The sequence below is a fragment of the Micromys minutus genome (genome assembly GCF_963924665.1).
Source record: "Micromys minutus genome assembly, chromosome: 5".
In the NCBI taxonomy this organism is placed as follows: domain Eukaryota; kingdom Metazoa; phylum Chordata; class Mammalia; order Rodentia; family Muridae; genus Micromys; species Micromys minutus.
Window position 1 is genome coordinate 60,800,181 of NC_137974.1, and position 12,322 is coordinate 60,812,502.

At 43.7% G+C, this 12,322-nt stretch overlaps 1 protein-coding gene across 3 annotated transcripts in view; it reads right to left on the reverse strand.

Annotated features, from left to right (window-relative positions):
- The window catches only part of ADGRF5 (adhesion G protein-coupled receptor F5), a 93,391-nt gene that overhangs the window by 45,366 nt on the left and 35,703 nt on the right, over positions 1-12,322 (reverse strand). For all 3 annotated transcript variants that reach the window (XM_080917301.1, XM_080917302.1, XM_080917300.1), the window contains exons 2-3: positions 7,160-7,285; positions 514-565 (exon numbers count right to left, since the gene is read on the reverse strand). In XM_080917301.1, coding sequence (XP_080773427.1) covers positions 514-565; positions 7,160-7,261 — 154 coding nt within the window. In that variant the 5' untranslated portion in view covers positions 7,262-7,285. The remainder of the gene's footprint in view (positions 1-513; positions 566-7,159; positions 7,286-12,322) is intronic.

A 12,322-nucleotide genomic window follows, 5' to 3' on the forward strand; every position in this document is an offset into this window, starting at 1 on the left:
TGCCACCATGCTTCCCACCGTGTTGACAACAGGCTCAACTGTAAGTCAGCCCCAGTTAAGTGCTCTCCCTTCTAAGAGTTGCTGCAGTCATGACGTTTCTTCACAGCAATAGAACTTTGACAAAGACAGTGTCAGGGGAATGAAAAACAAGTAGATTTCTAGGATGCTGGACAGCCAGCCTAGCCTGCCTGGGGCCAGGGAGTACCATTCAAAACCCTGTCTCAACAACCAAGGTAGACAGATTCTGATGAATGCCACCTCTAACTTGCACATACATGCATGCAGATATATACTCACACATGTATTAGATAGATAGATAGATAGATAGATAGATAGATAGATAGATAGATAGATAGATAAATTAAAAAAGGGGAAAAGTATTTTCCTGCAATGTAGGTAAGACTCAAGTTTAATATCCTCCATGAAAGATGGAGGAGGATCAATTCTAGTTATAGCACACAGCATTTATAAAGAAAATTTATAACTGTGACCTTTAGCAAGAAGTTTGCATACCTGCTCTCCTTGGCCTCAGCAGCTCTTCTGCTAGTTCATGTTCTTGGAGACTCTGAAAGAACAATTGGAATTGTTTCAGTGATGCCGGGAAATCCTTCTTACTTGGCTTTTCACTCACTGGCAGCTCAGCATCACCAGAACACAGATGCAAATCTGAGGAAAACGTCACAGAGGTGTGTTTGTTTGAACCAGCCTCTAGATCCAGAAGTGGAGGAAGTCACTGATTCTGGATCTCTTGCCAACCCTGGTCTGTGAGCACTGTCTAGAAATAGACACCAGTCTCTTATGCTCTCTACTTGAGACTTGAACCCTAAGTGGGTCCGGTGATTTGTAACATGAATCAAACTCCCTACATTTTCCCAGCATTCAGCTTGGACAGACTCAGAGTTTATATGTATATATGTACATATGTGTATATATGTGTGTATGTGTACATGTGTGTGTATATGTGTTTATGTGTATATGTCTATACATGCATATGTATATATGTGTATATTCGTATTTGTATATGTGTATATGTATATATGTAGATATATATATATATGTGTATATATATGTATACACACACACACTGCTGTTCAGACTGTGTATTTATTGCCTGCTTAGACATGATATTTCCCTCCTTTGGGTCTTTTCCTCCTAGATTCTAGATAGCTCCTGTAGTCAGAGCATCTACTAATATACCTGTGGCTTTTTCTAGCTTTGTGGCTGTCGGGAAGTTACTGATACTTGTTGAACCTTTCTTTATTTTTCAGAAAAGTGGGAATAAGGACAGTGTCAATATAATAGGATTATTAGAAGACTTAAGTAGACTGCAAAATGGCATAGGGTAAGCTCTACATAAATTTTAGTTAATATAATTTACAGTGATTAAACCAAAGACTTAGACAATAGAGATGGCTTCACCAGGATGATGGCTATTCTCGGTTATCAACTTGACACACTTAGCAAGAGGGAATCTTGGTTCATATTAGCCTGTGGGCGTGTCTCAAGTCCACTCTAAACAGGGGCCACCCAAGCAGTCAGCCTGAGCTATATAAGAAAGGTAGCTGAATGCGCACACCAAAGGGTACACACCAGGAAGCAATGCTCTAGTTTCTACTTTAAATCCATGCCTTGGCTTCCCATAGTGGACCATAAGCTGTAAGGTGAAATAACCCCTTTGCTTCACAAGTGACTTTGGGAAACAAACTAGAACAATGGATAAAAATGCCCTTCTGTTCAAATGACCAGAACCTATAAAAAAACAGTTGAGCGTGACCTCCCAGACATATAACCCCAGCAGTGAGGGGAGCAGAGAGAGGATTGTGAGGGGTTGCTGCCGCCCAGTCTAGCTTTAAGTTCAGCTGGCGCTTCTGTCTCAAGAAACCAAAACAGGGAGTGACTGAGCAGGGTACCAACATCTTCCACTGGGTTCCATACATGCAGGTCCATGCATCTGAACACACACACACACACACACACACACATTCACACAGACAGACAGACAGACAGACAAAGTCACAAAGACAGAGAAAGAGAGAAATAAAGACTCTGTTGATACTAAGTTGCAACCTGAGTGCCACCATCAGATAGTGGTGGGACCTCAAGCAAGTTAATCAACCTGCATGCTTCTTCCTTAATTCTTAGCAGAAAAATAGGTACAGCCTGCTCTACAAGGTCATTGCAAAGGTCAAATGGTTACACTGGGTAGAACACAGAAAGCTTCTGTGCCACAGTAAGCACTACTGGAAGTCAGAGGCCACATTGCTGGGGATACTTTTCACCAGACTGTGCAGTGCCACCTGGTTCTCAAGTCCATCCTTTCCATCTGTGATGAGTAGTCCACTCTGCTGATGGGGTCAGTCCTAACCCAATAGCTAGTACCCAAGCCTTCCCCTTACTATCATGGCCTATCATGCATGACCTTTTTTGTTTCCTCCTAGGAAACCCACACAGAGCAAACTCCCTTCCCACCCCCCATACTTACATACAAGGCATGGTGAACAAGCCCCATTTCTTTGATGATTCTACACACACTGTTATGTCCTTTCCTATGAACTGTGCATATCTCTGATTGTCACACAACGTTAAACTTACCCTCATCAACTGGGTCCACTGTGGTTCCCTGGCCCATTCACTCTCACACTAGCTCAACTACAACAAAATTCCTAAGACACACTATCCTCCAAGACAATCAAGGGTGTTGTGACTATTCACATTCCAATGATTAAAAAACATAAACAATACAGGTACAGGAAGTCAAATACTTTGCCTAAGGTCACTGTGTTTCAGGACTCAAATTTTGAACTTAGCAGACCTGACTCCAAAGTCTGCCCTTGCCTGTGATGGTTTAGGAGACATTCTAGGAAACAGAGCTCCTCCCAGGGAGCAAGTCTTCTCTTGCCTGATGGGAAGCATCCTTCCATATTCTCCTGCATCTGCCTCCTCTTCTTTGCCCCTTCTTCTTCTTTTTCTCCTTCTTCTACTTCTCCTCCTCCTCCTCCTCCTCCTCCTCCCCCTCCTCCTCCTCCTACTCCTTCTCCTTCTTTTTCTTCTTCTTCTTCTTTTTACACTTTAATTATTAGGTTTATTTTTTTTTAGAGACAATGTTTCTCTGTATAGCCCTGTCTGTCTTGCAATTTACTCTGTAGACCAGGCTAACCTTGAACCCAGAAATCTACCTGCCTCTGCCTCCCGAGTGCTGGGATTAAAGGCACGTGTCACCATGCCCAACTCCCTTACTTCTTTTTCAATGAATAGTTTCCATGGCTGGTCTCCCTTTCCAGTCTCAGCTATAATTTTGGGAAACTACCAGCTGTTCTGTGTGTTCCTCTCCTTGAAGTCTTTAAGAGACACTGGCTGAGGAGACCATTACAATGTGTAAGAAGTAAGAAAGGGCAGGGAGCGTTCTGTGTCCATGAGAGTTTTCACAAATGCTCTTGAAGAACTGGAGACATGGTGAATGGTGACTGGAATTTCAGAAGCCCAATTACTGCTTCCTCTGCACTGAGCTGTCCCCGAGGAATGTAAGGATACAGGAACTGAAGTCACATAGTTGATGTATAGGGTGGTTCCTCTCCATTTCCCCTGCCTGCAGCTTGGCCCCGTGCCCAGGTAGAAGGAAAGTTCTGGCCCTCCAGTCCTGTCCCCTTCCTCCCTGGAAGCTGAGGAGGGGCTAGCCACCTATGTGAATTCTGTGATGTGTTTGAGGGACGTAGACAAAAGTGGCGGGTTATGGTGTGTTAAAAGTCAAAGTACGTTTCGCATCTAATGCAGAGGATCTCAAGGCTGTGTGAGGACAAAAGTTTTCCTTTCCTTCCCAAGGTCTGACTAAGCTCAGCTACGGGCTGGGAGTCTTGGTGACCAGTGCCTCCGTGTGTGAAGGTGCCTTAAGGGAGACACAACCTTCTCAAATCTTTATGGCACTAAATCTCAACTTTCCTAATGCTATGACCCTTTAGTACAGTTCCTCATGTTGTGGTGACACCCCCACACACCATAAAATTATTTCCGTGCTAGTTCGTAACTGCAATTTTGCTATTGTTATGAATCATAATGTGTCGATTCTCTTTTGGCTAAGATCAAGTGAATCAGAATGTGAGTATCTGTGTTTTCCAGTGGTTTTAGCTGACCCCTGTGAAAGGGCAGTTCGGACCCCCAGGTGGGTGGGCAAGCTACAGACTAAGGATTAATACTTTATGGTGACATCCTGGGCTTTATAGACTCACCTTTACAAAGTACAGCTCTCACATCCTGTTTTCTCCCTCCCCCTCCCTGCTGTATGGTACTACACAAACTGGGCTGTCAGGTCCTAGGATATTGATGTGAACAGGCAAAGACTAGAGTCATATCATGAGCTGACTCCCATTATTGCCCTCTCCTATTATTGGCTGGAAGAGCCATCCACTTCTCTTAAGTTCTGATTTTTACATTGTTAACAGAGGTTTATGATGTGCCTAACATGGCCATGACAATGGTGTGTGCTCTTGTGCCCCACTGTTGGGAGCGCCCAGGGACCAGTCTTGCCATCCTGAGTCCTCAGGGGAGGGGGGATTCTAGTTTGGTTAATTGTGAGACTCTGACACTTGCTGTCTCTACTAAAATTTGTTCTCTGGCTACAACAGCTAAGAAGAGGAAATGAAGTTGGGTCACAAAGCTCTGCGGTGTTTTCAGATTAGACAAAACAGCTCACTTAAACCTGTCTACACACTTTAGACAAAGTTCTTCAGATGAGGCTCTGAGCCACAACCCTATCCAGTGGGGATTTCCTGATGGCAGCACTTCAGCCGGAAGAGACAAGGTCACCAATTCCAGGAAAAGCCCCACCTCTCACGATAGATGGCTTTCTATATAATTTCCATGGAAGTGTGTGGTCTGGAGTTGGGGAGGGTAATCAATTAGAAATAAGAGTTGTGTGTTTGTGTGTGTACATGCACACACATGTTTGGCAGCCAAAGGTTAACTTTAGATGCCTTCTTCAGATATTCTTGGCCTTGGTTTTTGATTTGGTGCCTCTCTTTTTAACCTAGAGCTGGCCAATTTGGCTGGGCCAGCAGGCATTGGCACCAGTGACTCTGCTGTCTGCATCTTCCCCAGTGTGGGATGATGAGTATATACTACCCCTGGCTTTTTTACAGGGATGCTGAGGATCAGACTTGGGTCCTTACTCTTGCACAGCAGGAATGGTCCAGCAACTGAGCCATCTCCCCAGCTTCTAAGGGACTTCAGCTGCCCTGCATCTCAGCCAGTCACCGGAGCCTTCCACTCACTCCTTTTGTTAGCCTAGAATGCCAAGCTAACCTTTTGCTCCAAAGTTGTATAATTATCTTACCAGATTACTCACAGATGTCTAACAACATACATCAACTATAAGGTTCAATTCGGAGGCCCTTGATGAAAGCACATATGTATGACCCTTACAACAAGCCAGAGAAGAGATGCAAGAAGGCATAGGTTCAGAGATATAAGAAAAAATAATGAAGACTCTGAAGCTTGTGTAGGTCAGAGTCAGATATCAAGGTATGGTGCCAAGGTTAAACATATGCAGCTGTGGTGTGGGTGTAATCACTGGAGTCACTTCAGAAAGAATCATTTAACCTCAGTGTGGAAATCACACCTCATCTTCTGAATAACCACCATGGTATGGGTACAAATGTTTCCTCCTCAATCTAATGAGCAGGATGGTTCATCCTCTTGCCTAGATTGTATCCTACAGACCAGAGCTTACAAGAAGAGACATATTATGCAAATTCTTCAAATGAGAGTGGAAAACAAAAAGGTCAAAGAAAACCTAGATCCTAAAACGGGGAAAGGAAGAAAGCACGTACAGTCTTAGAGATGGTGAGTCTTCACTGTCAACTTGACCATATCAAGAATCACCCGAGAGGTTGAGGCACAACTCTGGGCATATCCATAGAGGCATTTCCAGACATGACTGCCTGAGAACAGACTTACCCTGGTGTTGTTGGCTCCACCCTTATGCTAATGGGGCAGAAATAAATAAAGGAAAGAGAAGAAAAGCAGCCAGACAGCAACATTTCCGTTACTCTGTGCCATGGCCACTATCAGTGTATACTTTATGGTCTGGCGTGTTATCCCTCCACAGACTAAGGGCTCTAAAGCTGAGTCAAACTCAAAGCTTTTGTCTCTGAGTCGTTTACGTCAGACATTTGTTTCATCAAGAAAGCCAATAGACACAGTGATAAAATAGATCATTGAAAGTAAAACCAAGTACTTCAAACATACCAAATGTGAATAAATTATACTCCCTGAATCATAGTTCTATCTTCTCAGATTAAGTTCAATACAAGGGGAGACATTCTTAAACACACTTTCTTTTCCCTCTGATGCCTGTTACAAATATAAAACAATTTAATTCTCATAAGGATCATAGGAAGTTGGTATTACTATTAGCATAATCCTATGGGTGAAGAGACTAAGATGCAGAATTATAAGTCTGATCTCCCAGCCTTCAGTGGACCTTGCCTCTAGTGTATGAAGAAATGGGATAAAAAATCTCACATGAAGCAATATACCCATCACCTTCCTACTGAGCTGAATGCCACCTGACTTCCCAAAGACAACGGGCTTTCATTATTCCTGAGGAAGAGTCTTAGTCGCTACCTATGGTCCTTTGGGACTGTTAACCCTTGACTGTGATACACACACACACACAGAGACTAATAATGGCTTTGGAAGTGTATTGCTTTATCATGGCCAGCTTCAGTGTGAAGCCTCAGCCAATCAGGTGTCTCCAGCCTTTCAGAGATGTCAGTAGGAGATTGTCATCTATAATATTTACCACAAAGAACCTTGTAGTCAGCTTACATCTTTTCTAAATCTGACCGTTCTAAGTAAATTCACAACTCTGGGTTGATCCGCAGCTGTAGAACTTTTCTTGGCTGCATACAGCCCATCCGCCTGCTCGGGCATGGAGACTGTAGTCTAGTGAGGGAAGCTGGTGTGGCTGATCTCTCCTGACACTACTGATTTTAGCTGTAGTTATTAGAGCTAAGACTAGTGCTATTCATGTGACAAAGTTACATTTGCAGCATTGTCTAACAATCCCTTCCCATCCCATCGCTTAAAAGAACTATTTTCTGATTGTTACCAGGAAATCAAAGAGCTGGGATGAGGAAATGACTTCAGACTTGGCTTTACTCACCAAAGAATGGACCACAGGCTCCGCCGGCGTACTCAGTGCAGCCTCTGAGGAACAAATCACGATAAGCACGAAGTAGAACGTGACCGTCCCTGGCGATTTCATGGCTTCACGTTTGATTGGTTTGGTCTGAAAGAAAGGATGATGTTTTAGAGACCCAGCGATTGATTTAAGAAAGGAGGTCATGAACTGCCAACTCATGTCTTGAAAGTCACATCACTCAAGGACCTTTGCAAAACTGAGGAAGAAGCATTGACCAACAGGGAGACAAGCACATCATGGAGGATGAGCAGAGGTGGTTGTTTTGAGATGTTAATGTGAGTTAAACAAAGGGTTGGGGGTACAGGTCCTATGGGCAAGATGAAGGGTGGGGTGGAGAAAAGAGGAGAAAATGAGGCTAAAGAAAGAAAGCAAGAAAAAAAAAGACAGACATTTTTGTAAGAGATGCTTTTAGGCCTGACAGATGGCATTGTGGGGAAAGTACTTATTTGCTACACAAACAGGAGAGCAGGGATTTTGCATCCCCAGTGCCTAGGCAAAGTCAGGCAGGACAGCACCATCAATAAATTCTGTGCTGCTTTGGACAGATCTGAAATGAAATGCACAGAACCTCCAAAAGCTCCTGGCCAGCCATCCTGGTGCACACAGCAGTGAACATTAAACACTGCCTCAAACAGGCTAAGACTAGACACTTGAGGTGCCTCTCTGGCTTCCATGCATGCAGCACAGCATAGGCACACCCCACACGCACACCCCACACCCCATACGCATGGAGAGATCCCTTTCATATGAGCCACTACGCAGACTGTACCATAAAAGCATTCAGAGAACTCGCTTTGCTTTTGCTACATTCAATGCACTTTGGTATTTTCAAGTCTGCCCCATTTTCTCTTACCCTATCTTTTTATTTTAATTCTATTAAAAATGAAACCATTCAATTGACCCTTTGACTGTATTTAGTTATAAACATACCAGTTTTATTTTTATAAAACTGTGTTACGGTACAAAACATCTATGATATTAGTGATGTAAAGCATCCCCGTTAGACATATTTTTTAACCTTCTCTGTATAAAGCTGGAGGTGCAAAAGGAAGCTTTCTTGTGATCAGTTAATCACCGGGATGTTTGAAAATCAGATCAATAATTTCAAACCAAGTAAATCTTGAAACAAAGCAAAACAAAACAAAAAAGGTTTGGTATAAATCCTTTCTTTCTGACTGTGTGTATGCGTGCACACTCGTCACTTTATTTTATGAGGCAGGTCTTCCAGTGAACCTGAAGTTTATCCACTAACCCAGCTGGCTGGTCATCAAGTTGAAGAACCTGCTTACCAGTATTGAGATTACAGACTGGCTTTAATGTGGGTTCTAGAGGTGCTGAACAACCTGGTGATCCAGCACGCATGTTCCCCACGAAGCCACCTCCCAGGCCCTGTCTTTGTGTTATTCTAGGCCCATGTGTATCTGTGAAAAGAGCTACAAGTTGAGATGGGAGATTTGGATTATGGTCTAGGGGCATTATTGTGACCCATGGCCTTGACTAAATCTCCTATGGACACCAGTGCTTCCTCTACAAAGTGGGGGTCATTGTAGTTTCTCCCTTGACTCTTTCACAATTTCCTGAGACGCAAATGAGATTAAAAGCCAGGAAGAGGCTCCCGAGATTCTGACTCTGAAAAAATACTAGGGAGAAGGGGGAGAGGAAGGAATTGAAAGCACGAAGGCACAGCGAACGGGATGGCAGTGGTTATCATCCCAATGGTCCATGAAGGGCAGAGAGCAGCCATGAGAGAGCTGCAGAGAACACCAGAGAATCAGGGTTGGGATACCACCTGATGAGAACCGAGACGCACGTGTCAGGAAGAACTGTATGTCAGTCACCAAGAGCCAAGTGCCGTTTCCCCTTCTCTAGTGAGAGAGAGGGAAACACAGGCTTGGGGAAACATTTCGGTTTGCACATCTGGCGATTGATGCATTTTTAAAATTTTTCAGCTCAGTTATTTTGGGACAATGCTTTGCCCTTTCAGTTCTGGGGACAGAGGCTGCAGGCCAGATGCATCTGCTGCAGGGAAACCACAATGCCATATCACGTAGCCTTTGTGTACATTTTTGACATAGGGGTAGGTCGGCCGACAAAGTCTGTTGATAGCCACTATCTTTAAGATGAATCAGCTCATCTATATTTCCAAAGGATACTCCCTCAGGAGCCAAATTAATATTCTCAGACCCCAACACAGGACATTATATATACTGGTTGGAATGACAATGAGGCAATTAATCATGGGTCTGAGAATAGTTAGACTTCCTTAGCCCCTGACACCGAGGGAAGGACTCAGGCACAGGGGAGACCACCACAGGAAGCTCCTGATCTTTACTTCCCAAATGCTTCACAAAATCATTTTTGTTCATTTGTGTTTGACTTTTGTGTTTGGGTGGTTGGCCCAAATGTGCCAACCAGTATATAATGTCCTGGGATGAGACCTGAGAAGATTAATTTGCCTCCTGAGGAAGTATCCTTTGGAGATAAAGTTCCTAAATGGTCACATCTGATGTACCAGTCTAGGCTGTGGCCAATACAGTTCCATCTCTCCCTACTTCTAGCCTCTTTTGAGATAGTTCTGGGGAAAGTTTGCACTCTTCACTTCGTTGGGACATTTGGAGAAACAAAACAACACATTGTTTGACTTGGGGTGTGTGTGTGTGTGTGTGTGTGTGTGTGTGTGTGACAAGAGACACAGATAGAACCCCAACTTACAAATATCCTCTGGAATAAGGGTCAATTGTCAGCTATACTGCAAAGATGAGGCATTGTCTGGAAGACAGGGAAATTCATACTCTGGGAGGAACATGGTATCAAGTAATTGACAACTAGTATGAACAACTTGGTCAAAGGGAACACGGTGCTGAGGAGCACAGCAACTATTCAGGCTCCTGCTTCATCATCAGGGAAGAAGCTTGAGGGTGTAACACCTCTTAGCCTAGCCACTGTCTAATTAACATGTCTGCCCAACCCCCACCTCCCCAGCTCATAGGGGAAATAGATCCACATGGATATCGGTGAGACCTGGAGCTACCTCCCACAAACAAGGCCATGTGTGCTTACAAGTAGCCTTAGTTGTAATGCCCTTAAACAAGCATAATGCTTCTAACATTCCTGGAGTAAAGGCCAAAGGCCTAGAGAGGAAGAAAATTATTTGCTGCCATTCCTAATTAATAAATTCCTAATTAATTCTTAATGGGTTGAAGTTTTGGACACTCTACCTCAAGCTGCCTACTTGTGTGAGCTGGCCTATCACGAGAATAACAGCTGGGAAATGCGCCCCAATTCCCAGGATTCTGTGGGTCATACTGAGCAATTTCCTCATCCACTCAGACTCCGTCTTCCAGTCTATAAAGCTACAAGAGGCAGAAGAAAGGAAAGTGCAGGCTGATGTCACATTCTGGGAATAAGTCATAATAATTCTCAGCAGTACATGGGCCATGACATGTCTGGCTCCTAGGCTGCCAGTAGTGATGATGACTGCACCATGAAAGGCACCAGGACAACCCAGCTTTTTCTCTCACGCCTGAGAGGCAACCTGAAGACTGGCTCTTCTCCTAGAATCCAGTCAGCAGACCTGGATAGCCCTGTTTGATTAGGGGTGAGGAAATGGGCCTATGTAGACTTCAACCCCTGCTCACAGAAGATTCAATAGAGTACCACATGGATGTTGAGGCACTTCCTACAGGGTCATTGTGGGATTCTTTTTGGACATGATTAGCTTTGGTAAACTTTATCCAGCTCTGCCTTGCCATTTTCTCCCATCTACCCCCCAATACAATACACGCTGGCCATCTTGGATTCTCAGATGAAGACGCTAAAGCTTAGGACTATTGCACCGCCAGCTAGGAGTGGGGAAAGTTGGAAACAAAGCAGTGATTCTTTGAATTTCAGCTAACCGGATTTTCCTACAGCTTGGCAAACCATGTTGATAGGACTTTGGATAATTGCAGATGGTAATGGGGGGTGGGGGTTGTCACAGTTCCTAGATACAAGGCAGGGAGCATTCTTGGGGTGGTGCTACGCTCTATGAGGGTGATGCCCTCTAGACACTGTAGTTCACACCTGTAATTCCAGTGCTGAGGAAATAAAGGCATGAAGATTGTGAATTTAAAGGTAGTCTTGGGTGCATAGTGATATATCATCCTTAAAAACAAACGGATTGCATCATTTAACCCTCTAGGTGACCCACAGCTCTGTGAGACTACCAAATCATTCCTACTTAACTTCCCCGATACAGGAATGGAAACTTTACTCAGGGCTCAGAGCCACATTTCTGGTAGGGTAGTAGGGGAACTGATTACCAAGTGACCTATTGTGCCAGGGGAGGGGCATTTGAGCCGAGAGAATTTCTTGATGAAATAGTAACAATAACACATGGAAATTTTTCTCAAAATGGAGCAGGTAAGCAAAACATGCATTCACATGGCTACCAGTTATTAGTGTGACCCAGGGCAAACCATGTTATCTATTGAGCTGGAGTTTCCTTATGAACAAAAGCAAGAATTTGACAGAGAACTGAGTTACATCTGTTAGCATCTGGAAGATCTTATGACTCTTTTAAAGACATAAAATTCCTTACATGTTTTGCATCTCAGATGCAGTCTTGACCAGTTTAACTTGTAAATCTGACTGAAGCCTTCCACCTCTAATGTGTGACCTGGCCCAGGTCTCCCTGCCTGACCTATGTTACTAGGACAATAATAGCCACCACCCTTTTTCTTTGTCCCACCTCTGCTTAGATACAAGATGGTTCTTTCTGTCACATCTTTCTCTCTAGTCCTTCCCTGCTCAACTCCTAATGCTTTTCAAAATAAAAGTGCCCTCCCCAGTACCCAAAGTCCCCATCAACATGACTTTTATTTTTTTAATAATGTGCTTAATAAGCATTCCTCATCTTTCCACTAATGATGTTGACTGACATAGCTGTATCTAAAACAGTGCAAAAAGTGTTTTCCAGTGTTCATACAAAAGCAAAATGTCAAACCAAAACCATTCTTGAGGGTGGATGGGAACAATTATCAGCAACCTATTTTTAAGTGGTTGGCAAACTAAGATAACCCTGCCATTTACTTGGCTCATTAATCTTCATCTCTTGTAGGCTCAGGATTCACTGTACATTCAAAG